This window comes from Boleophthalmus pectinirostris, unplaced genomic scaffold, assembly GCF_026225935.1.
Source record: "Boleophthalmus pectinirostris isolate CB_2022bp ecotype Guang Dong unplaced genomic scaffold, ASM2622593v1 HiC_scaffold_7, whole genome shotgun sequence".
NCBI lineage: Eukaryota > Metazoa > Chordata > Actinopteri > Gobiiformes > Gobiidae > Boleophthalmus > Boleophthalmus pectinirostris.
In genome coordinates, this window is record NW_026571473.1 from 15,558,517 (window position 1) to 15,585,474 (window position 26,958).

The window sequence follows — 26,958 nt, forward strand, 5'->3', positions numbered from 1 at the left end:
CAACTGTCTGCATTTGTTCAATTACAGTTACATTGCTATGAAAATACTTCAGAAAAAACACAGATCTGACCTGTACCTCGACTTAGTGGCATCTCTTGTCTGTCTTCATGGGTATAGATGAGTCTAATGCCATACTGTGGAACATTACAGACAAAGCAATGACATGTCCATGGAGCCAAGCAGGTGGCAAACACCTCATCCAAAAAGTTCCTTAATGCTCCTTTAAACACTACTGCTACTCGATTAGCATTTGCACTTGCTGTACTTTTCCTCTTTGCCTGGTGCAGTCTTTCCTCAGCTTGTCTGTGGTCAGGGCGCCTGCAGAGAAATAAGGAGTCACAGCTGGAGACGTTCCCCTCCATAAAAGCCCCATGTGAACAATGTCAGGGACGGCCAAACCAAGACCTGCCAGAATCCACCGCTGGACTCTGTATGCCTGTTGAGTCTAGACTAGCGGTAACTGAGCTCCACGGTTTTCAGAACAAATAAATTCTTGAATATTAACTGCTGTATCATTTCATAAAGGAAGAATTCAATTGATAAAAATGAAGATTAGAAAATAAGTTTGACTCTTTGCAGGCTGTAGTCTTCAAAGCCACATACAATCCAATGTTTGTGTTTGGTTTCTGTAGACAGCTGAATTATAACAAATATAATTATGCGGATTTCACAAGAGTTTAATGTTTTAGAGAGGTCTGGTGCTGGGAATAGCCTTATAATGCTGCCTGTAATCTCCAAAATACAGATGCTTTTTCTGAAATGGGACACTAATCTGATCCTCATCTTTGTTCATCTGTTTAACATGAGTCTGCCCAAAGTGCAGGTGTTCCTCTGTTTTACACAAGGCTCCCCAGAGATCAGACTTAGTGATTCTGCTACTCGAGGCCTGGTGTCCAGCTGTGCCTACAACCAAAGTTCAAAGCTTTTAGTTACTCTCCCAAAGAAATGTAGGTGGTCAAGAATCAGAAATTTTGGTATTAAAGGTCTGATATTAAGCAAAATTTACTCTTGTGAGCTTTAAGCCATGTTAAAATGTTGTTACCTCATCTAAAACATACCCAGAGATGTGTCTGTCTACATCTCTAAAACTCAAAATGCTGTTCCACCTTGTGATGTCATGAAGCAGTAGTTGTCAGATGAGTTAACAGCTACTTTTTTACCTTTTTTTCAGTAGAGATTGAAATTATCTAAATGATTCTAGTGTTTTCTGTTTGAAACTCAGCCTAAATATGCAGGTTTTGTGTGTTAAACATGTCAATGAAACAAAACACTGTCCAATGTGTGTTTGATGATGAAACATTATAACAAAGATCAGAAAACTGAGTAATATGGGTAATATTAGGTTGACAAAATTACAAAATATATTGAGATATTATAGTATTTTACTAGAATAGCTTCTTTGGTGTGAAGCTGTTCAGTCCTTAAAATGTGGTGCTTACATTTACCATGGCTCTTGTACTGCTGTGGCTGATAAATGCCAGGGACAACAGAACACATTATGTAAAGTGTTTGGATGTAAAGATGGCCGCCAGAGTTTGTAAGGGACAAGTGAATGTCAACACACTAAACTAGTCAACAGAGGGGATCTTAACAATGTCAGTGCTTTGATTTTCTGTGCTTTATTTATAATAGTCCCAGAACTGGCACCTCTGTCATAGGAGAGGTGCCAAGATGTGTGTGTATAATGAACATGTTTGGCATTTTAATGTTGTGACAAATGGACTATAATATATTTACTAGACTTTAACTACTAGAGTTTAGCCTATTGTGTCGTTATTTAGTGCAGTTTTGAATATGCAGTTTATGCTTCCATTAAAGGGTCCATAATATTTAATAATACATACTATTTTCTGATCTACGTTATGATGGTTCCTCATCAAAAAGTTGTGTTTTGTTTCATTCTCACATGTTTAACACACAAACCCTGCATATTTAGGCTGAGTTCTTCTCTTATACAGAAAACAGTCCACCTTGTGATGTGATGTGGTAATAGAGGAATTGCTCCACTGTGTTTTTACTAGAATCATTTGAATAATTTTAGCACTGGAATTTCCAATTCCTACTGAACTAAATGTAAAAATTAGATGTAAACTTGAAAACTACACTATGCTGACATCACAAGGTGGAACAGAGTATTTTGAGCTTTAGAAATATAGACAGACTAACAATAAAGGATTACTCAAGCGTGCAAATGAAATAAAACACACCTTTGTTGTTGTTGAGGAAGTAACATCCTAACGTGACTCAAAGCTCACAAGGGTTAATATTGCGTGATATAGGACCGTTAAATTATTGATAAGGAACCATGAATGAAGCCAAAGTCCACAGCAAGCCAAGACAGACCCCGTCATGGACCAGAACCAGTCTGCCCCTGAACATTAGACCTGAACTGGACAATCTGGGGGGTCTTTCTTTTACTGGTTCTGCAAGACATAGTGCAACAGTTGGTGCATTTGTACCTTAACTTACTTTACTGATGAAACCAAACATCTTTTGAATAATAAGAAAGTAGGATTTGGTGACACTCACCCATGCTCACCTACAATCACATGACATGACAGATTATGGTAACCAGATGCCTCAATTTACGTGAGACAGTCAAAGTTTGCAGCTGTTTGTGCCATGTTCCAGTAGATTCATCCAAAACCAATTCACTTGCCCCAGTTTTGCACTAGAAATGTCCCAGGTAACCCCATTTTGACAAATCTGAGACCCGCCAACAGTAAAGAGGGGAACATATTGTCATGTGTTCTGGCCACGTTAAAGCCAGTACTCTAAATATAATGGAAACCTTTAGTTTTTGAGAAAGATGAGCCAGAGGAAGGAGCAGAAAATGTCCTTATGATAGAGTTCCACAGGATTCTTTACTGGAAATGATCGTGGAAAAAAGAAGCAACGTGGATACTGGATTATAATATATACGTGAGGATGTAGAAGAGCACGTGTAGGACAAAGGGGTTACCCAAAGTCTACTGATTTGTTTCATCACTTTTTTAGCTAAATTATGGACTTATAATAATGGACTTAATTTCCAAATGTGGACACCAACACAAAGCCAATCCCAAACACATTGTAATCTAGGTCAAACTACACATACATAGAAGGAGAGAAACAGTAACTTTGTAAAAGGGGTGGTCTAGTTTAGAAGTTTTTTGGCAACTTTGTGTAGTTATGCAAGTTTTGTCCATCAAGATTTTCAGTTTGACACAGTGCTCTATCTGAAACTCTGTTACACTTAACTTCGTTGACCAGAAAGAACTGACTTAGCTGGAACTACAACAGCCGAGTTCATTTGTGCTGCTAAACAAGTCTCTCACCCACAAAAAATGTGTTAAATCCATTTAGTATCTTTTTTTGATTTTTCAAACAATCAAACAATGTGTGCACTGTGTCACCATGGTAACTGATGAACATCCCGCTAATAGACATAAATGTAGAACATCCCCTCAGTGTTATCTCACTGCAAAATAGTCTTTGTGGTATCAATACATTACATTGGGTGAATATTGAGTCTTGTGGGTGTTCAGTTCACATCTAAATATATAGGAAGTGAATGGAGGACCTGATTCGTCTCAACAGTCTGTCCAAAGCACCCATATGCTCCACACACAGGCTTTCGTTGACGGAAACTGACAAGCAGCAAATCATCCGAAAACCACTTCACAGCACAAGAATTTTCCAACAGTTTAACGCTTTCAAAATTAAACTCGGGGCATTCCAACACATGGTTTATCACGCAGAATACAACTGTTACTATTTCCCAATCTTCTGGCCAAAAAAAGTTATTCAACAACTTAGAGTAACAGCTGATAATGGATTGTGTTTACAGTAAAAGACCAAAACCACAGAATCGCTAATTTGGATACACAGTAAGTTGAAACTGACCTAGATTTTGTGTTTGAATGTAACCGGCAAACACAAACTAATTTAAGATTGAATTAACATGTTTTGGTGTGGAAATATTGCTTGTGTCACTATAAACAAACTTTATATAAACATCTAAATACAGAACAATCTAAAGTTATTAAAGTACTACAATTTCAAACTCTATTTGAAGATTTGATATGTCAATAAGAGAATTTAATTTAATTTTCAACTCAGAATAATAGTTTCTTTAAAAGGTCCTATATTACACAAAAATTACTCTTGTGGGCTTTAAGCAATGTTATGTTTTTACCTCCTCAAAAACATACCAGAAAATGTGTTTTCTTTCTTTCATGTTTGACTAACCCTAATCCAAAGCTCAAAATGCTTTCTTACACCTTGTGATGTCATGTAGTGATAGTTCAATTTAACATCTACCTTTTACCTTTTGTTCAGTAGATTTTTTTTTTTTTTTTTTTTTTGATTTCAGGCCTGGAATTGCCAATCAAAATGTATGGACTTTAAAAATACAGTGGAACACTTCCTGTATTACCGCATGACATCACAAGGTGGGACAAAGTGTTTTCCGTTTGAGAGTAGAGCTCTAAATGTTTTTAGATATACATATTACATAACAGATCATAACATTGTTTAATATAGGCCCATGTGGTTCATATCAAGACTACTTTAAAACTATGCAAAATAATTTCTCCTATTTCTATGCTTTTTTCAATATCAATATTTGCTCATATAAACATTCAATTTTGATACTAGTTTTGGTATCAGTTAATATCTAGGTAATGATTTTTTTAAACCCTAGACCTGTTTGAATGTGTAGTATAAGAAGTGGTGTAAACTTCCTCCAAAATAGTTCATTTTAAATAAACACAACCTCCAATATACATCGTTATTTATTGAACTGACAGAAAAATTATACAAGTTGTGAATGTAAAACACTCTTTCCGGTAAAAAGAAGCCAGAGCAGGAAAGGAACACGTAAAACAGGAGTGAAGTGCATGTTTGGATACACAGAGGGAGATGGGAACAACATGCTGACATTTCAAATCCTCAGAGCCCTGTAAAGAGAAAGAAAGACAATTAGAAAGGTAAAACTCACCAAAATCTATCATGGTAGTCACAGTGCACAAATGTCATCTTGAAATTTGAATACTAAGGAAAATGACTGATCCTCTATACCAGGGGTCTCAGTCCTGTAGCTCGGAAGCTACCAGTAGCTCTCTACCCCCCTCCAAGGGACTTCTGAATTCTATGTATTGTGGATAATAAGTAACATTTTATTACTTACCACTGTAAATGTATCATTTTGATGCCTAACTTGGTGCACTGATAAATGGATAATGATTTATGTTTTATAAGCATTTAACTGTTCCCCATCTAAGGCTTGCCGTGGCTCATATATTTACTCAGTTTCTTTGTGAGTGCTGATATTGGCAGCGCTCTGGCATTTTTGTTTCATAAAAGGTAGATCACTGGAGAAAAACGTTGGAGACCCCTGCTCTATACCAACTGATACCACATGACACAAGAATTTTTTTGGACAATTAAGTCTGGTTTTCAACATAAAATAATGCAACTTTCTTGAATATTTTCATGTGGTTTTATATTAGCTCTGACAATTCAGGGTCATTCTATAACTATTCAGGAAAGGTCAAATTTGTATGGGTTTTTTTCCAGCAATGTTGTTGAAAACGTTGTTAAAAAAATTATCTAGTTTCAATACTATTTTTAACATTTATTTGTACAGAAGTATTATGTTTATTTGAAAACTCTTTCCTCCACTCTACCAGAGCATAAGTTTGGACTAATTTCATGCAATTAGGCAGACATGTTTTAGATTTTGTTTTGGAAAACACGTTTTGCTTTTGAGAGATGCCAAGCCTTCAACAGGACTTAAACCTCAGAACATATGACAGAGCTTTCTCTTCAGCCCTAATTTGGTCAGTGACAGCCCATCGGTCTCCTCACATGTAAGAGAATGTAACAGAGGCTCCGCATACGAGGCCTGGGCTCTTCCAACACAAACAGCACAGAGCCAGAGTCATTAAGCTTCACTGGCTCTAAGAGGTTTGCCCTCCGACAGCCAGGGAACTCTTGTTTAAATTCCCCATGTTTGCCACTGGGTTAAACTGGGACATGTAAAAGGGCTGCACAATATTACACAGTAGTTAGTTAAATAGATGGGCTGCAGGGGCCTATTCACGGGTTTCAGTGTTCAGTTTATAGACACCATTTTGAGTGTTTTCCATTTAAAGGTAAAGGCATTGGAGCTGAGTGTTTCTTTCTGAAAACTGTGGGAGTTTTACAGTTTGTGGTTGATGGAAACATGCACATCCAAAAAGTTGTGACTGTGCGCTGGGTCAAAAGACAAAAAGTGTGGAACTGTTTTTCTTTTCTACAGTTTTACAGTTTTTTAAAGAAATGCCAAAAATTTTAAAAATCCCAAATATAGGATGTTATTTACTAGCAATGAAATCAAGACTTATCTTTAACTTGACATCAAATGCTCTTTTGTGATTTAATAACAACAGCACTTATTGAAGCTTCTCTTGTTACGATAGAAACCACTGAACTTTGTGCCAGTTTTGTTTCATTTGTAAATATCTAGTAGTTACATACATAATAACCATAAACCAGGCTGAAATATCTAAAATCGCACAAAAGGCAATTTCTACTTTACAGCTCTGATCAGTCCTCTAGTTCTATCTTAAATTATACTATCTATTGTAGTAAATGTTGAAAAAAAAAAATCTATCTATATCTCTCTCTCTATATATATCTATCTATATCTATCTCTCTCTATATATCTATATATGGATATATATAATCCATTTGACAGTATACAGACCTGTCTACTCATCGATGTACTCAAAGGGCTCTGGGGGCTCGGGCTCCTGCTCCTCTTCTTCAATCTTGGGTCCATGAGCGGAGACAGGCTCCACCAGCTCCTCCTCCTCCTCACTGGTGTCTTTCATAATGATGATGCCTCCAGTGTGAAGCTATGGACACATCAGGAAATCAAACATTCATTTTGAGTGTTTATAGCTTTTAATGGTGCATGACATGTTGTTTATAAGACAGTGATTTGATAACTAAAAACATGTGAAGACACCCTGAAAATGTATCACAAACCACAGACTGTAAATATTTTTCTGCTAAAGCTATAGAGAAATGGGAACTCCAAAGAATCTTTTGTTTGTCTTGTCAATGTACCATGAAAATGCTAAAAACAGGAAACGCTCTATTAATTTGAATATCCACGAAACTTCCAGACAGTGACCAGATTCTAAGTCAAGAACAGACTTTCTCAACTTTCTCTGTATGGAAAACAGACTCGCGAGAAGAGTTGCCAAGGCTGCTTCTTTATAGCGACATTGGGCTTTTAGAGATTTGCTTGCAAATTTTGACAGTTGTGGGATCCATTTTTGAGCTTGCTAATAAGAGGCACATTTACGTCATAAAAGATTATATTTAACCTTTTTCAGTAAGATTTCCCCAAATAGACCCAATAATGACTGAAATACAAGCTTCTGACATTTAAAGCAGTTATTGCAATGATTTGTAAGATATTCTCCTAAAAATATGTATCTCATTAGCACACACAACACTGAACTTATTTTTGGGTTCATTTTTGTGGGACTCTGGTTGCTTGTATCGTTTTTTTTAGTTGCTTGTTGCTTCCTGAAAATCTGGCAACGCTGCTCCCAAGGGAAAAAACATGCACCACCCTTAACACTGATGTCGTCATACTGTGGATGTCTTTACAGAGCCAGTGTGACCAGGTCTTAAATTTATTGTAGGAACTTTGACATTTACTGCTGCACTGAAGAGAAAAGAAGGCCAGCGCTAACCAACCCAATGTCAGTTTGAAATATTTATTTAGAAAGAAAAACACAACTTGCAGATAATCTTCCACTATTAAAAATTATATAATCACTGACGTTGCCCAGACAGACGCTGGCATATTTTACCCTGGTACTAAAGCTGATTAACTTTAACCTTTCTGTAATAAAGTAAAGTTACCATTGCATTTTCCAAATAAATTCTTTAAATGAGGAATTTTTAATCAATGTTGAATTAAACAGATCTGATCATGTTTTATGGTGAGTGGGTGGTTACCGGTTTAAAGGGCTGGTAGCGGCAGCTCTCTGGCATGATCAGGACTTTGAGCTGAGCGGGCATCACGCGCGCTGGGTTTTCTAACAGTTGGAAGTTGGGCTCAACCTCTTTCTTCTTCTCTTCATCTTTTTTCTCCTTTTCTTTCTCGCCTTCTTGGACCTCCTACAAAAGGGGGGCACACATTAAGCACGATAAAATAAAAAGTTTCTATGCATTTATCAGATTAATAAATCAAATCTGTATAGTGAAACATTTCCAACTTGATTTCAATACTAAAGAAAGAAAAGGCTTGATTAAAAAGGTCCTACTATACTAAATGGATTTTTGTGAGTTTTTATCCATGTTAATGTTACCTCATCAAAAACATAACTAGAGCTGTGTTTTGCTTCAGTCACACATTTTTGAGTAATACTTGTCTCCACCTACATCAGAGTACTAATTACTCCGTCTACATCTCCAAAGCTCAAAATGTTTTGTTCCACTTTGTGATGTCATGAAGCCGTAATTTGTGTTAAGAACAACTTTTTGCCTTAACTTCAGTAGAGATTTAAAATTCCAAGACCAAATGATTCTTGTGAAGGTGGAGAGTTTAAAAACAGTGGAGCACTTCCTGTATTACATTTTTAATACAAAATGATTTTCTACACAAATTATTAGTTCAGATATAAAATCAAAACCATTCCAAAACTACTCAAGCCACTTGTGTCTTCAAATGAGTATTTAGTTTTGATATAGTTTTAGAATCAATAAGTATCTGAGTTTCATGTTTATCTATGTCCCTATTTCAAATACCAAGTGAAAAATGTGTTCGCACATTCAGAACATGCTAAATGGTCCTTACAGAAAGATTATAACACCATGTAACTCATTTCATCACTCAACTGTTTTTACTGAAATCATCTGAGATCATAAACTGGAGCTGAAATTTTCATGCTAATCCATCAGCGCTACATAACATGGCACAAAGTATTCAACACAATGTTAAAACTCCAAAGAAAAATGGTACCAAACATTTTACAAGTCGTTGATGGAGGAGGTCTGGACTTTGGTAACAAGTTCAAATACTGCCAGAATACTGTCAGTGCTGGTATATTGATCCAAGAATCTAAATATTTGTAAAGTCTATTGGTTCCCCTGTTGGATACCACCTTTCTGAAGTTGTTGATTTAAATGAAACAGCCTTACCACTTCCATCTTCTCCTCCTCCTTTTCTTTCTTTTCTTTCTCTTTCTTCTTGGCTTTGGCTGTGATGGAAAGAACAGCAGTGGACACCTGCCAGACACAGACATTTTCACATGTAAGACAATACTGAAGACATCCATAATCTCATCTGCAAACATGGCTCCAAGTTTATGAAACTAGTCAACCACAATATAATCACTAGTGCTATCCACGCGTTATATTCTGAGAGCATGTCAGACTAGTAAGCAAAGAATACCGAGAAAAATAGACCTCAGATGCTAGAATAATAAACACAGTGGGCAGGAGAATGAGTAAAATTGGAAATGCTTCATGGACTATTTACTCAAGAAGGAGAGAATCAAAACAGGCCTTATGTCCAGTTCACCTTTTCCTTCTCTTTTTCCTTCGGAACCTCCAGCGCGGGTGGGTAGGCAAACGTTGAGGGCTTGCAGTTGGAGCGGTACTGAACCTTGGGCATCTGAACCAAAAGACACAAACAGTCATGGTTATTAACACTTATTTTTCTATAACAAAAGGTTTTTATAAAGTATTTCCATGAGCTTAATACAAATTTTGCATCAGTTAAGAACCTATGGACGTATCTATGGGTTTCAGAGTGATGAAAAAAAAGCATTGTTGCTTTAGATTGCTAAAGCAAGAATTCAAAACAAAATATATTTTAAATTATGGAAAATGTCTTCAAAATATCGCCTGACTTGAAAAGCATGAATAGACAGCAGTGTAATACGTTTTCATATGACAATAAGAGAAAGTCCATCACTGTCCACACCCTAAAATGTGGATGAAGGGAATCCATGTTTGTGAACACCTTTAATCTGGACTTTTACTCTTCTGTGTCATATCTCTTTGTAATTGTTTTGTAGGGATGGAATTTTTTTTGGCATTTTTTTGCTAATTTGGCATATTTACTCTGTAACTACAGATGTTCATTAATATACACTGTCTGTATCAAATAAATAAATACAAAAATTTAACAATAATGCAGATTTTGAGGTTGGTAATTACAGGGTGTATAGAATTTGTCAAGAGTGAGATTAACAGTGTATTGATCACTGGCAAATCAGATTAATTGATTAATCGAAATGGAACAGGATGTGCATCATTAACATTGACCACCACAAACAAATTTACTATCACAACAAGAAAAAGTTTGCAATTTCCCAGTTTGTAGGTCAGTCCTTGCTCTTTTATCAACAGTGATTAGATTGGCAGGATACAGCAGGACCACAGGGGACCCGTTACAGTCCATGATCTCATTGTTGTCGTTTCTCTACAGGACCGTGGCAGAGTAACAGGTGTGTGCTGTTTGGATCTGGAGGTCTTTACACCCCCATTTATACCCTCACGAGGCCTGTCCCACTGTAGATCCACTGAACAACAAATGTCCAAGTGTCCCTGGGGCCTGACGCTGCAGATTTGGGAGCCTTAGCGGAGACAAAGGCCCCTGCATGTTCTTCACAAAGTCATTCTGATCCTGGATTAGTGCTTAAGTGCCCACATAAGACCGCCTTGTTAGGGTTTCACTGCTAATAAAAGCTGGAGCCAAAGCCAGAATTAGATGTAAATTTGGTTAACTTTATTTCAGTAGTCAGTAAGTTTGCAATGTAGGAATGTCAAGATTATTTGGTTAATAATTGTGATCACATAAATGTTATTCATTTAAATCATGAGAACTAATAAAATCATGGTTGTAACCGTTTTAAAAGCAAAATGATTTTTAATTCCATCTGTACTCTGGGGGAAAAAAAAGTGCTTTTTTTGTTCATCTGGCTGTTTTTGTCTCATTTAGGAACATTCACACCAGTTTTAGTCCTAATGTAGATTTGGTTTGGTCCTGTTTTGGTGCAGGTTTAGTCCCAGTTAATCCCAATTTTGATGTGGAGATTGTACACGTGTAAAGTAAATTCAGGAATCCACAGCTGTTTGTTTTGTTATCAGTAATCATGAATGATTGTTGCAGATTTGGAGCTGCATAGGCATTACCTTCAGGTCTTTGTTGAGGCCAATGATAGCGGTGGGGGTGAAAGCCAGAGACAGGAAGTGGGACAGAGGGAACCAAAACCAGAACTGTGTGAAGACGAGCAGCCCCACCACAGAGGGCATGTGAGTGTGGCCCGTCCTGGACTGAAGCGAGATGGTCACATTACGCCCACCTGAACAGAAAAACACAATAAAATGAAACTGACAGTTTTTATTTTAGTATGTTTTGAATCATTAATATCGCTAAGGTAACAGCCCAACTTTTAAACACTGCGCATCACAAATGTTATCTTATCTAAACCCGCTTAAAATCGTTATGTTATGTCCATCTTCGTGGCCTCGGAAGGCAAAACAATAGCCTGTAATTCTCAAAAGATGTAAATCTGCAAAGACATTATGCATAGTCTTCCACATCCTGGTTTAGATCAAGATCAAGTTGACACTTCAGTGCCCTCTGGGATGATCAGCTAATCATTTGGGTTTCTCTAGTTTCAAACATAATTATTGAGTTAATGTTTTGTTTTCAATTACATTTGTCAGCATATATATAGTTTTAAATTTATTTAGCACGTTTTGTAAAATGACAAATGTTTCAACTTCCATTGAGGACAGAGAACTGCAGCGGAAAGAGGGAGTAGGAAGGAAGAAATTAAATAGGAGGCAACTGAACATGTCATCTTTGAGATATAGCCTTTAGAAGAGCATACAATAAAGGTGATCGCTTAAATTCTGTAGCCACCCAGACTGATAAAGACATAATACTAGACAAATCATTTCCTTTGTCCTAACTTGCACTTTCTCTCTAAGCTCAATGCAAGCCTTTAAAAGTGGCTCTTATGTTAGTAGAAGCAGAGACTAAACCACAGAAAGAACAATGGTCAGAATGAGTCACTGTCCTTCAGTTTACAACATATAGTAATGTGGAGCTCAAGAGTCTCTTTAAAAGCAGTGAAAAGAGAGCTCTTCACTAGTCATATGTTCTTTAATGGTTATAGTAGCAAACGCCCCCCCCCCAATAACAACAACAATAATAATAATTATAGTAAAGAAATTAAATGAACTAATAATTCAAATAAAATGAAGAAAAAATATATTAATACAAAAAATATATTAATAAATTAAAAAGGGAGGCCCACAAGTATTGTACAAGGATCCATCTTGGATCTCTGAAGGCACCAGATCAGGTCTGTGTGAGCATGTGCAAGAGTGTGTGTGTGTGTGTGTGAGCGAAAACATTTCCGACGTAATGAGCAGCAGCGATCATGAAACTCAGTGCTAATGGTTTCCGCTCGTCAAATTATATACAATTACAGCTGCACCTCAAAAACACCTCATGCTCCACGAAGCAGAGCACGAGACCTGTGAGCTCTATAGGCAAAACAGACGACTCAGGACAGAGCATGCCACCTACAGTAAGAGAGGTCAAGAAAAGTATTGAATTCAACTTTGGAAATTAATCTACCTAGGAAAAAGATAATCAGTTAAACTAAAACAACTACAGGCAATCAGATGAAGCAGAGCAAAAGACTAGTAAGTTATGTAGATAAAACAGAGGATTAGAGAAAAACATGCCACTTAGAGATGTCAAGAGAGAGATTGAAATCAAATTCTGTATTCTAAAATTAATTGATGCAAATTGAGACATCCAGGTGTAAGATATGATCAGCGAGTTATACTATAACAACTGAACTGGCAATCAGAAAGACCATAATCACAGGGGGAAACCAATTGATCAGTTGTTTTAGTTTAACTCGCAGACGATATATTTTAAAACCTGGGAAAAACTTAAATGTAAAATTCTTTATTGGGCTATTCATGTCGCATCAACTAAAGTTTGTCAATTAGAAAGTTGATTTCATAAAGCTTGTCACATACTTGAGGAATAGTGATCTATTAGACCCTGAATAAGATCAAATTAAGGATTTCACTGCTGTATGGCCATTGTGTCAGTAATTCTTCACACTAAAAAGCAGTGTTGTAACATCTTTCTGAATCTGAATGAAATAACCATCAGATATTAGATCATGTTACATTTGTGAATAGAGAGCGACTTCATTTCTTAAAAGCATGCCTTCTCCTCCAGACATGCATCTCACTGAGCGCACCTGAGAGTGTATTTTGACAGGAAAATGTAAACAGAACTGGTTTCCTTCTAGTGTGGTGCTAGGTTTGTGTTAGTGCTGGGAGTTCCTACATTTGTGTATGTGACTGTGGGTATAGTGGGGCTGTATGGCTGTGTAGCCGTATGTGATAATGTGCAGCTCTGTAGACCTCACACTCTCACAATATAAAAGGTCCACAAACACAGAGGCAATCAGACAAACCGTAATCACGAGGGGAAACCAATAGATCCATGACTGAGAACAAACTGAGCAACGCCACACCTTAGGGTCTGCTACAGTCTGAGCATGGGTGGTCAACTTTGAACTGAAACTAACTACCTTTAAGGGTCCATATTATGAGATTTTCTGATCTATATAATGTATATTGTTGTTTCCTCACCAAAAACATACCTGGAGTTGTGTTTTGTTTCATCCACACATGTTTAAGACACAAACCCTGCATATTTAGGCTGTGTTCTTCTCTCAAACAGAAAACACCCTGTTCTACCTTGTGATGTCATGTGATAATAAAGGAAGTGCTCTGCTGTGTTTTTAAACTCCTTACACTTTTGAATTATTAGGATAATTTCAGCCGTGGCTTTGCCAATCTCTACTAAACAAAAAGGTAAAAAGTTGCTACTAACTTGAAAACTACAACTTCACGACATCACAAGGTGGCACAAAGCATTCTGGAGCTTTGGAGATATAGACAGACTAATAATACAAGGATTACTCAATGTGTGACTGAAGTAAAACACACTACGGCTAGGTTTTTGCTGAGGTAACAAAATCCTATCAAAACAAAATCTTATGGCTTAATGCTCATAAGAGTCAATTTTGCGTAATATAGGACCTTTAACTTCAGTCAGTTTAAGTGCACTATTGAAGGACACCTGATGTAAAGGGTAAAATAATTTATGTTTGTTGCTTAGACACAAACCCGCATCAAGGATTCCCTGGGCTAGGATCGCCCCAAATTTGGCCATAACATCGTCGTGCTTGTCGTTGATCACCTTTGCGTACAGCTGCCTGAACTGGTTCACCTAGAAAAGGGGATGCATGTTAAAAACATTTCAATGCATCAAGTCAAAAATTCTAAATTTCTAAAATTTATCATTAGCACTAACCCTTTAAAAGATCAGAATGTTGTTACCTCTTCAAAAACATACCTGGAGTTGTCTTTTGTTTCATTCACACACTCACTGTTTGAAAATTTCTTTAGTAGTCTGTCTACATCTCCAAAGCTAAAAATGCTCTGCTCCACCTTGAAAACTAACACTACATGACTTCACAAGTTATCAGCTACCCTTCTCCTTTTATTCAATAGAGATTGGATATTTTAGGTCTGAAATTATCCAAATGATTCTAGTGAAGGTGTACAGAGTTTAAAAACACAGTGGAGCACTTCTAGTATTACCACATAGCGTCCCAAGGCAGACCAAAGTGTTTTCTGTTTGAGAGACTCAATTCCAGGTATGTTTGTGATAAGGCAACAATATTATAAACATTGATCAGAAAGTAGCACAATACAATACGGGCCCTTAAAGAAACCCTTTAGGGAAACAGCAGTTACCTTTGGACAGGTGACTTCAGTTTGTTGGATCATGATGAGGGCTGAGGCGATGAGAGCTCCTTGTCTCACATAGTTGACCGGGTCATTGGTCATGGGCTCCAGCAGATTGATGGCCTCCTGACGGTGAATGAACATAATAGGGATCTGATTAGTTTACAATTAAACTGGTTAACAGTTAATGACATAAATAGCCCGAGAGATGTGAATAATTCATTTGTACAGACTGTAGTATCATGCGCACAAAAATATGAATGGACTCTAAAATGTAAAGAAACATTTCAAACCAAAACATCAAGGCTAGATTTTATAAACACAGAAAATGATATTAACACAGGGAGCCAGACCACACAAATTAATGACATTAGCGTCAAGCATATCTGGTTGCCCTGGACGACCAAGCATAGGTCCTGGTTTCTCAGTTTCCGCTCATAACAATTTTGAGCAGATCTGTGAAAAGAGCACTGCCTCCTTTGAAGTGTTATTTGCTTGTACTGTAATGTAGTTACAGTAACATAACACTAAACTCAAAGAGGCCATCACTGCTGAAGATCAGAGAAAACAGGAGAAACAAAATAAACAATTTCATCAGTGTTCGTGTCTTAGTGGACCCAGGTAGAAACAATTACACTGCTGGATTCACCAAAACAGATACACATGCTAGTAGGCCTGTCACAATAATTACTATATCATTCAAGACATGGTAGACAAAGATAATTTCAGAAAGATTATTTCTGGGAGTCAGTATTTATTTTGGATACTTTTTGTTATTTTTCTGCACAATGATAAGATTTAAGCTGTAGAGGGTTGCATAAATAACTTTCTAGGACTCATTAAGTGTTTCATTTAGCTCATGTTTATTAACAATACTGACAGTATATACAGTATAGTGGAGGAAATCCTACTTTAGGGTATTGTGTCAGTGTGTCAATATGATCTTTTATAGTCAAAATTTTCTTCAGTAATACATCATATTAAAATTTTTTTATTGTGACAGACCTAAACATTCATCCTCTGAAAATAAAACTGATTGTTAAAAAGTATAAAAGGCTTGCCCACCATTTTATACACAGTATTACAAGTAAACACAACATAAAATTAACTTCTTAATCCATCAAATGAAGTTATTTGTATGTAAGTAAATGACAAAGAGCAGGAAAGAAACAGTTTACCTTATTGCCCGTGCCAGCACAGCAGATGCCCAGAGCCATGGCAGCTCCACAGCGCACGTGAGGATTGTAGCTCTCAGAAAGAAGGGACACTACACTGGGACACTGCTCTGGGGTCCTGGAAAGAGATAAAATATGGAAAATCTACATTGCAAAACTACAGCCAGTTCAATTTGTGAAACTGTATTAAAATGTACCTAGTTAACATTTCTGAAAAAGACTGGTTCAATTCATTACAAGTCTTTCCGTGTGTAATGCAACAACCATTATTACGTATATTCGTGAAGAGAGTAGAAAGTGACAAATCCAAACAGTGGGGTGGCTGAGTGGTGGGAAATGACCTCCCAGAATGGCTGGCACGTTGCCAGAAAGAAGCCTGCTCTCTGTTTAGTGCAAAGCATGAGTCAAAGGCAGGAGCGGGAGCTGGGGGGAGGAGAAGATGTGCGCTCCAGACGTGAGACGGGATCCTGATCAGATGCTGTAAGAGGAGAACGAGGAACGCAGCGGAGAAGCCGAAGCATCTGAACATTTGAAAAGCTGTGACCACAGAGGTGATGCAGAACAAAGCTGGGGTTTCATCCAAAATGTGGAAAAAAAACAAATTCCACATTACGGACCGCTTCAGACGTGGAGAGATTTAGGAGTCTGAGGAGGGACATTTTCTGTGGCATTTCTCTTTGGAAGCTGAAGAATAAAGTTAGGGCAGTTTTTCTTAGAAGCAAAAAGAAGAAAGTCAATTGGTCTGCTTCTTATTGTGGGGTAAGAAACTTTTAAGAAATGTTACCAATTTCAAAATGTACAGATCTGCATTTTTCCTCAGGGATGACTAATGGGCATTCCTAAACAAACAAACCAAAAATCTCCTTTTACAGGTGGTGGCCCACAGACAGCAGACAGTCACAACTCAAAGGAAAACAAGACCGGTTTTAGACTTTTTGGCGATTAACCCTTTACTTTTGGAGTTGGGGGTCTCCATAAAGGATGTAGTATTTTGCAGTAGTTTGCAGTCTGTGTTGGGTCTGTGTGACACAGTGACCATGCCATACAACACAGTTAAAGTACCAGAGACCTTTACGCCCCAAACCGCATTCGGACCTGCCATCCTCCTTGCAGTAACATGTGTCACTCAGAGGTGGGTGCACTCCGCCCCAACAACTCCAGTGCGGGAGAGGACCCTGGGACTGGGCTACAGTGGGCTGCCCTCCTCATCGTTATGGTGATTATTCCTACTATTGGAGGAAACATTTTAGTCATTCTTGCTGTCTCACTTGAAAAAAAGCTGCAAAATGCCACAAACTATTTCCTGATGTCTCTGGCTATGGCAGATCTGCTCGTTGGACTCCTTGTGATGCCCATCGCCTTGGTCACAGTCCTCTACAGTAAGTGTTACAGCAAATCATAAAAGCACGTAAACAATACGTATATCACAGACAAAGAATCACACAGAGACAGTTGGACTACACATCAGGCATCTGTTTTATCAATGTACTGCTACTGTACTACTATCAAAAGCATCTACAGCCCTGCTCCACATTTTTTTAAACTTTATGAAATATCATGATTATGAAATATCAATAGTGATATGTATATGATGCTCCCTCAGAGATACATATGCGTACATTAAAAAAAAATAATAATCTAAATGTAAAACATTGCTGAAGATTGAGTTAGTGATGAATCGAAATATGGAATATTTTACAGTGCATTAGCATTGGCATAAATGCTTGTCAATTTTAAGCCTAGAACTCAAAATAAACATTACCACTGAGAATAGTCTCCATATACGCATAAAGGCTTTAGTTTTATAAACATCTAGTGAAGCCCATTTTATTCCAGGAAAGTTATTTCTCTGGGAGCTAAACAAAAATCAATCTTCATGTGTGGTATGTTAATGTGCTTTGTGCTTTAAAGGCTTAGTTACACCAAAACCTTTTAAACTACCCATGGGAAGGTCTGATTAAATGAAATGTTCTTTTATTATTCCGATTAGACTCCGACTGGCCTCTTCCAGAATTTGTCTGTCCCATCTGGCTCTTCCTGGATGTGCTGTTTTCTACAGCATCCATCATGCATCTGTGTGCCATCTCACTGGACAGATACATCGCCATCAAGAAGCCCATTCAACACAGCCAGTACAAGTCCAGAGCCAAGGCCTTGGTGAAGATTGCACTGGTGTGGCTAATATCCATTTGTAAGCATATGACTTTATATACAACCCTTTAGGGATGCACAATTTCGGAAAACAGATTTTTATTTTTTTTTTAAATCAAGCTTCAGTACACCGTGCACATATCAAATTCATCCAGGGAGATAACATTTTATTATTGAAATCAATTGAAAGTGTTTAATACTTAGCAAATTGTATTTTCCCCATAAGACAAAGGGATATTTGTTGTTTGCTGATGACCAAACATGTAGTTTTCATGATTTGAAATGTGATGATTTGAATTGTGATTTAATTTTGTTTTCCAGGCATTGCCATTCCGATACCGATTAAGGGTCTTCAGAATTACCCTCTTCCAAACAATGTGACATTCAACAGTAACCATACGTGCCTGCTAAAGACGGACACTTTTAAAGAGTTCATCATGTTTGGATCTTTGGCGGCATTCTTCATCCCTTTGACCATCATGATGGTCATCAATCTACTCACAGTCCAAGTACTGCGTAAAAAGGTTCATCTGCTCAGGTCCAGAGTGACTCAGCGACTGAGCTATCCCAATGTGTTTACAGTGTTTCATAGGGAATACCCTGGTAGTGTCACCCACTCTCAGCAAGAGCAAATGTTAGACCTCAGGTTTCCATGGTTACAAGAAAAGCCCAATACAGGACCCTTACACTCATCTGCAGGTAGAGAGATGCCTGTCTGCAGAATGTCCACTATGGGCAAAAAGTCAATGCAAAGTCTGAGCAACGAACAGCGAGCCTCTAAGGTTCTAGGCATAGTCTTTCTCCTGTTTGTGGTCATGTGGTGCCCATTCTTCATCACAAACATCACCTCTGTGCTGTGCACCAGTTGTGACATGAACCTGATCGCCCGCCTCATGGAGGTCTTTGTTTGGGTCGGCTATGTGTCCTCAGGCATAAACCCTTTGGTGTACACTCTGTTCAACAAAACATTCAGGGAGGCATTCACACGCTACATCACATGTCAATACAAAAACTATAGGCCCAAAGTACACGGCAGGCCGCCAGCGTCCTTCACCACAGAAAGAACACTAACACGGATGTCATTTCAGTCTTCAATGGCTGAAAACTCAACACTGTTCAAGAAACATGGGATGAGGAATGGCATTGGAGTCAGCTACCAAAGCCCACTGAGGTGCAGACAGGCCACGAGTCAGGCAGCTGCTGCTGTGGTTTTGGACACATTGCTTCTAACGGAAAATGTGGACTGTAAACACGAGGAACATGTCAGCTACGTGTAGTTCCAGTAAAATAAGTCAAAAAGAAGCTCATCTGTTTTTAATATGGGACCCAAAAACATCTAACGTAGATTTTTAAAATACATTTTGTATTACCACAACATAACGTAAAATCAATGTGAGCAGTCTACAATCACATTTTCTTTTACTTAAAAGCTATATTTAACTATACAAAGCAATTACAATGACAAATCTGACTGTTCGCTTTGTGGGTTGGAGGGAAATGCGTGGTGTAAAAAAGGTCAACTGTGTTTTAGTCTGGGTGTCTTTATAAACATCAAAAGATTTATATCCAGTTTCTTGCAGCCCCTTGACCATAGAACCATTTATGGTTTATAAATGTTTTCAGAGCAGTGGTTTAAAAGTGGTATGAATTCTAAACAGTCTGGAAGACTCAGTAACAATAACTGCTATTAAAATATGGGATTTGAAACTGACCTTCAGTGTCCTTTCAAACATTACAATTGGGGTGTTTATATTTTTACAGTGGTTCTTGGGTTTGGCAATGGGCCAACATGTTACAGTGTACACATTTACAATATATTTTCTTACCTGAACAAGATAAAGCCAATAGACTCTACGGCTGCCCTCCTGACATCATCGTTCACATCACTTACCTAAAAAACAAAAATCTAAATTATTAGAAGTTGTACAAGAGTACAGCACCACCTGCTGGACAATGGGTTAAAGTGACAAAACACTGATCTGTTATAGTCTGTGCAAAAGAGGTTTTGGTCATACACTATATTAAAAAAAATATAAAAATACAGAGATAATTAGTCCCACAAATTAACAGAAATAACTCCTTGAAACAAAACAGCTGCACCTTTTATTTACAAAATTCATGCTGCAGACATAGTTCTGTTTAGTTAAGTTTTTGTCAGCACAATAAACCTGTCCTGCTACAGTGTATGTGTTGTGATAATGGTCAAACAGGAGACACTCACAGCAACGTGCAGCAGGCGTCTTATGGCCTTGTTGTTTCCCGAGCCACAGTAAGCCATGCCGACTGTGTACATACCAGAGCGTCTCAGAATAGGGTCCTAGCAAAGAGAGAAAACACAAGTTCATAAAAGCAAGCTTACTTTTACTCCTCTGTTAAAGTGAGTGTAATTTTTTTCCATACTGAGCAAAGTTGGTTTTGTCCCTAGTCAAAATGGGGCTGTATGCTATCTGCATCCATCTGTATTTTTTTTTTTCATCTGACAGTTAGGAAGTGGGTTATTAGCATGCTTCTTAGATTTATCATGACTGCAAAACTGCAAAGGGAATGTGAGTAATAATATTGGACTGCTGCAAGAATAAACTAGCTCTGTTTTTGCCATAAAGACAGTACAAATCTTTCAGGATTGGAATTTCACAGGTTTAGGGTCAAGTCTTCACAAAATAACATCACTAATACCTTGTCCCTGCACAGGCTCTCTATTAGCGCATCCGCCTCCTCCATACGTCCATACATGACCAGAGCAATGCCCACTGCCAGCCCGCGAAGGATCTTCTCATGCTGCGTTTCCTGAGCGTAGCCGACCATGTCTTCAATGGCCTGGGCGGACTTTGAGCCAAGCATGACCAGCCCCAATGCCAAACCTGCCGCTTCACCTGTAGGCACATTTAAAATTTAACATCAAATCTCATCAGACCAAACTTAAAATGACACTGTTGTGTTACCCACTCACCAGTGACAGCGTCATCCTGGTAGAGGTTTGACTTGAGCAAGTCATAAACATCCTGCCTTGCTGTTCCCAGAGCAGCCAAACCGAGACCAAGGGCACCTCCATGACGAACAATCTACGTTATAAAGATTGTTAAGAGAATAGTGATTAAAGTGGTCCCACAAAATGTTCAGTGAATTATGTTAAAAAAAAAACAACTTACATCATTGCTTGCATTCTTAAGCTGTCCTAACAAGTAGTCGATAATGTCACCACCGTGGTTAGCGTGAATAAGTCCCAGAGCATAAAGACCACCTCCTTCCTGATAGGCAGAGCCAGGAGAGGTGTCTTTTGGCAAGTAAGTGGCCATTAACTGAAGTGCCTCCTTCTCATGACCCTAGATACAAAGATTTTTTAGTTACACATGTAAATATATTTTGGACACATACTCAGTAATGTTGTCATACCTTGTGGATTACACCAAGACTTGCTGTTGCTGTGAATTTTGCCCAGTTAGTGGCTCTGGCTAACCATTCCAGATTTTCCCTTGGGGAAGAAAAAAAAAAGTTTTAGAGATTTAATCCAAGTCTACTGCTATAAACGCCACTTTTGTGTAGATACCTGAGGAACTGGTCACTTGTGGTTCCTGTGTGCATAAAAGAATTGGCGATAACTGTGGCTGTGTGGCAAACAGAATTTCGAACTGCATCCTGCAAGAAAAAAAAGAGAAAGAAAATTATATTTAGACATCAGAGCAAAGACGGTGGTACATAAACTATATTGTTGAGCTCACTTTTGTGTTTTTCAGAATCATTAAATCTGTGTTGTTGTTTCGAATTAGAAACTGCAAATGTAACTCAATAGCCATCTCTCCACTTAGGATTTTAATCATCTTGGCATTCTGGTCCTTAGGGTCATCTTTCTGCAAAGACAAAGCAGAGCAATGACTCCTTTAGAAAACATTTTGTTACATCTACAAACATATATTTTAAGTTAAGCTTACAGAGTCTACTGGTTTTCCAGTAGGGGAACTTCCTGGCTTATCATCAGTGTCCATTGCCTCACTGTCTCAAAAACAAGCATGTCATGTTAGGTTTAACATATTAACAAAGATGGATAAAACTACTAAAGCAGTGCTGGCTATATTAAATATTTTCACCTGTCTTTGTCTGATGTTGGCACTGTGCCTGTGTTGGTGGATCCAGGAACAGATGGGATAGGTGTTCCAACTGTGCGAAGATTCTGAATCACAGAAGACAGGAACTGCTGGCTGGCGCTCTCATACAGATCAAAACAAATCTGATACGCCATAAGCAAATTGTCCTCTTTCACCAGTTTCTCCAAAATGTCACTGACAGCCTGAGGGTCATCCAGGAAAATCAGGCACTAGAAAATGAATAAAAAAAGATTAAGGGACTGGTTTACAAAAAAGGTTTTGCACAAAGCAAACATAAGAATAACAAAAAATACCTGGCAAACATTAATGAAGTCCGGCTTTTCCAAATTCATATAGAGTTTAACCAGGACACGCAGAACTTCATTACGAAACTTCTTGTTTTGCATCAAAGACATGCAAACCTTCAAACTATAAGCAAGAAGGCCGCTCACATCATTCTGTATGACAGAGAAAGTTAATACTTGATCATAAGTGTTAAATCAGCGCATCTAATATTTAGTCTGATAAAAATGGCTGACCGATTCTAAGATGGTCTTCTCAAACATATCAAGTCGTCTCGTTTCCAAGGCAATACCAATGGCTTGCTTGTACTTATGGTCATCAAGGCAACGCAAAAACATTTTGTTGACAATGCCCTCCAGGCGGGGATCAATGCTTTTCTTCTCCTCATCTTCAGGTAGTTCAGCATTCTCCACCCGCAACTTTGTGTAGTGGTCAATACATTTGGCTAAAAACAATAAAAGATGAAAGTATAGTTTTAACTCAAGTAGCTTTCAGCTGTGTAATCTTGTTTTACTGTGACTCACCAATGATGGTCTCCACATATTCAGAGTCATCAGTTACATTGAAGAGATCTCCAGCTCCAAGAGCGTAGTTCAAAGACTCCTCAAAAGCTCCCAGGTGGTAGAAGACCTTTGAGGCCACAAGGGCTGCAAATTCTCTACTACGGAAGGATTCATCTTCATACAAGACCTCACTGGAAAAAAGAGCATAACAAAAAAGGAGTAAGAATGGTACATTTGCAACATTAAAAAGACACCATAAACACTTACATTTTGTCAACTGATCCTGAAATTTCAGCCCAAAAGTCATTGACTATAGAGTCCAGTTTGTGAAGAGCAAACTCCTACAAAAGAAAGATTATAATCCAATGAAACAGATTTCAAATTTAAACCTACATGTCTGCTCATAAGCAAGGTTGTAGTGATACTGTATACTTCTCCAACTATCAAAAGTTAGTTAAATGAAGGATTGAAATCACATATACCTTGAGCTGTGGTTCATCTTCATCAAGAAGTGAAATGATCCCAGCTGAAAAAACAAAACAAAACACTGTAATAAGGCTACTTGTGATTTGACCTTAGTTTTCCTATAAACAAACAGATAGAAAAGTTTTAAATGTAATGTTATGAACTCCACTTCCCTGAAATACTAATCGTTGCTCAGTGGTAAACGTCTAAAGTCTACAGTGACAGCGTTTGAAAGCATATAACCCTAGACGGTAGTGAAAACAATCAGTAAAAAACACCCTAAAACCATGAAGCTGTAATTGGGACGTGAAAAAAAAACTAGTTAGTGTTATTCTGACAGTAAACACATTGTTATTAGCCTAGCATCAGTGAATAAGTACGCTGTGTGACTCAGCTAAATCAATGGGAGCTGGCTACACTCGCAGTTACCAACATAAAAATACCTACCGGCGGATGTAATCATGGTTAGTGCCAATAGCCCCCGCAGACCCGCGTCTAGGGTTTCGTTTTAGTATCCCTGCTGGGTTTTAAATCACTAAAATCCTGTTTTTACGATTATTAAAGGAGCAAAACACCTGATTGCCGCAGCCGCTGCTAACTTCTTTTTTGTCTGATGCCGAAGCAAGGCCCCCGTAAAGGACCCACAAATAGGCTGTCCTCACTCATGCCTTATTTTAAAGGAAGAACAAAGAAATAGTTCTGACCTGCTCCAGTGTTTGATCAATAGCGTGTACATACAATTTATCAGTGATAGTTATGGGGTATTTAAATGGAACTATAAATACAGCCATGCTTCAAACATGCTTTTTGAATAATGTACTCAATTGTGAACAGGCGTAATTAACAGCCTGACTCTGTCGAAGTGTGGCTCTAAATGTCAAATCACAGTGCCGTGCTACTACCACTTTCATTACTTCTTATACTAATCAGTACTTAATTATTACTACTAAGTTTTTTTTCAGCTTTTGCCATTGGTGGACAATTTTTTGAAATTGTGATTCAAATTAGTTATTAAGATAAGTGTCTGGTGTGTGAACTGGAGAATTGTGTGTGAACAGCTCTTTTAATGGATCCATGCAACTGCTAGATCAAAGCGGATGTAAACCCAAATCTAAGTAACACCAATGGTACACGTCCATCCAGAGTTCGAGAATTACTGCTTTATAGGACTGTGCGTTGCTCAGCTCATATACAGACTATGGTTGCTTAAAGAAATGCAAATGTTAGGTCTGCTAGTGCTGCTTGCTGAAAAAAAAAAAAAAAAAAGGCAAAACATTTAAATATTAGAGAGTTTTATTCATAATTTAACATGTGCACTCTGTAATGCTGGTTTAGACTCATTCACAGAAAAGACAATAACCAATGTGGTTAAGTATTTGTGGGTGGAACACATAAAATCTATACAAATGCAATTACTGCCAGTATCTGTTAAAAGAACCCCAGTTATCCAGTGCACAAAATAGATTAAATTCACATTTTGGTAGAACAATTTTAGTATAAAAAGTGACAAACTATAGGTTACCCTTTCCCTATTGTTCTTTTGTGTATATTAAATAAATATTGTACATTTCAAGTAGATGTACATTTAAAAATCTAAGCTATTTTTAAATGTTGATTGTTAAAAGAAAAATACAAGCATTAAGGTCCACCAGACAATGTGATTAGCTGTCTTTTACAGCTGACTCTCCATCCACCACATGAGGTCCAGTGGGCTGGTTAAGGGTTTTCAAGGGAATGCTCTCCTCTAGGTCCTTGGAATTGCCTGAAAACATGTAAAATACAATTTAAATACAGTGGTGTAGTATTTTTTCTTCTGTGTCAATGGGTAATTTGATACAGCACCATTCTTACTGCAGTGTTAATTTAGAACCAACCCTAATCTGAACTATGAACCTAAACCACTCAAAGGGTTATTTGGCACAGTGCTGCTACCTGTTTGCCAGTTGTCTGTAGAGTTGCTCTTTGCCCGGACTCTCTGTGTTCCTCTGTTAGACTCGAGTAAACATTGCAATGGCCAGAGAAGCGGGTTCCCTCTATGCCCTGTATAATCTGTGAAGACAATAAGACATGATTACCCCAGAGTTTATCACAAGGCCTGTGATGTTCAGTGAATGAATGGTGCTTTGTCTAAAGCCTCTGAGTGGACCCAAAGTTGTAAATGAGGTCTTGTGAATCTCACAGCCTACATTAACCCAAATAATGGAGTGCATACAAACTGCTATGAGAATTCGCTCATATTACTGTTCATAACAGCAAGAAAATATGTTTTGTACTGTTTGTCAAGGATTAAAACTTAGTTGATTTTAAAACTAATCCATGTTCTAAAATGACACCCCTGTTAAAGCACTGTGTGCAATTACACCTGCTGTTCTGGACGAGTAGATGACTTTACAGAAGTTTTTCTTGATTTCAAGTATTTCCTCTTCTTTCTTGGGAATGAAGCTCCCAATCCATATAGAGTCTGGAACATGTCTGTGAAACACAGAGCGCATCATGTTCTCAAGGACCACTGCGCATTGCTTGTTTTCTGCGCTCTCCAAACTCGACCGTATTAATCCAATGAGAGCTGGCTGTGCATTTTTGGCATGCTTTGTCCGCGCCTTTACGTCTCTCAGGATCTCTTTTAAGCACACCAGATTTGAATGACAGTTCAAAAAGGTATTCCTAAAAATGAATATAATGACAGGACAGTCGATAATTCTTTTTGTGTTGTAAATGTCCCTTCTCCACACAGTTTTCTGGCTGCCATTGCGCTTTTCTCTCCCTATTTCTTCACTTGGGTTGGTCATAGCTTTTGGTCTCACGGTTAAAGGCAGTTCCGTGGCTGGTCCTGTTTTGCAGGATGTAGGCTTCTCGTCTTCAATGTCACAGTGATTGCTACTTAATGCGGAATGTGGATGTCCGTTTGGGAAGCTGGTTTGACCAAAAACGCCGCGAAGGAACTCTTGTAAAATCCCAGCGTCATCGTCCTCTTTACTTTTACCAACGTCGCTGACCAGGTGTATCTTTTCTCTTCCTCCTATTTCAGCTAAAATCTTCTGAAACTCCTTCTCTTCTTCGGGAACTGTGTCTTCACGAGGACCCGGCTCAGCCATCGCAGAGGTGAAATCACGGCTGCGCGGATCCCCTTTGAACGTGCAAACTTGCACCAGCAACTTCCGGTCCGGACGCACAGGAACCACCCACGATGGAGACGACAGCAGATGGGGCGGGACTAAGGTTCAAAGCACAGCGCCACTGGACAGCCAAATTGAGGGTAAAAAGACTTATCAATTATGTTTTTAAGCTGGACAAATACTTAGGCAGTTAACTCATTTTAGATTCCTTTCCACCTTGTTATAGGCGAGTAAGCTGTTTGTTTTTAAGTTGTTTTAACATTTATCAGCGCTTCATACCAACACAATTTAATTTAAAATAAATCAGGCTACA

The 26,958-nt window shown here is 38.1% G+C and overlaps 3 protein-coding genes and 1 long non-coding RNA gene across 4 annotated transcripts; 2 read left to right on the plus strand and 2 right to left on the minus strand.

Annotated features, from left to right (window-relative positions):
• Positions 1-3,522: 3,522 nt before the first annotated feature.
• LOC129412005 (uncharacterized) lies at positions 3,523-10,807 on the plus strand. The gene is made up of 3 exons (XR_008633528.1): positions 3,523-3,869; positions 4,355-4,433; positions 10,481-10,807. It is a non-coding gene; the product is annotated as an uncharacterized LOC129412005 (long non-coding RNA).
• psmd1 (proteasome 26S subunit, non-ATPase 1) lies at positions 4,760-24,156 on the minus strand. Its single transcript, XM_020924762.2, has 25 exons — positions 23,977-24,156; positions 23,547-23,590; positions 23,332-23,405; positions 23,086-23,255; positions 22,798-23,006; positions 22,573-22,716; positions 22,262-22,488; positions 22,106-22,166; positions 21,896-22,024; positions 21,724-21,812; positions 21,570-21,648; positions 21,326-21,499; positions 21,127-21,238; positions 20,853-21,049; positions 20,398-20,493; positions 20,003-20,067; positions 16,029-16,143; positions 14,860-14,976; positions 14,227-14,329; positions 11,188-11,357; positions 9,569-9,661; positions 9,187-9,273; positions 8,002-8,163; positions 6,731-6,881; positions 4,760-4,940 (listed from the first exon to the last, which is right to left on the minus strand). The coding sequence occupies exons 1-24, from the start codon at positions 23,990-23,992 to the stop codon at positions 6,735-6,737; spliced, it is 2,880 nt and encodes a 959-aa protein (XP_020780421.1). The 5' UTR covers positions 23,993-24,156; the 3' UTR covers positions 4,760-4,940; positions 6,731-6,734.
• On the plus strand, positions 17,143-19,453 carry htr2b (5-hydroxytryptamine (serotonin) receptor 2B, G protein-coupled). The gene is made up of 3 exons (XM_055164433.1): positions 17,143-17,404; positions 18,016-18,216; positions 18,498-19,453. Exons 1-3 carry the CDS (start codon positions 17,143-17,145, stop codon positions 19,451-19,453), a joined length of 1,419 nt encoding a protein of 472 aa, XP_055020408.1.
• A 648-nt stretch (positions 24,157-24,804) lies between the features above and the next one.
• LOC110160025 (uncharacterized) lies at positions 24,805-26,724 on the minus strand. The gene is made up of 3 exons (XM_020924628.2): positions 25,892-26,724; positions 25,462-25,578; positions 24,805-25,291 (listed from the first exon to the last, which is right to left on the minus strand). Exons 1-3 carry the CDS (start codon positions 26,622-26,624, stop codon positions 25,191-25,193), a joined length of 951 nt encoding a protein of 316 aa, XP_020780287.2. The 5' UTR covers positions 26,625-26,724; the 3' UTR covers positions 24,805-25,190.
• Between the last annotated feature and the right edge of the window lie 234 nt (positions 26,725-26,958).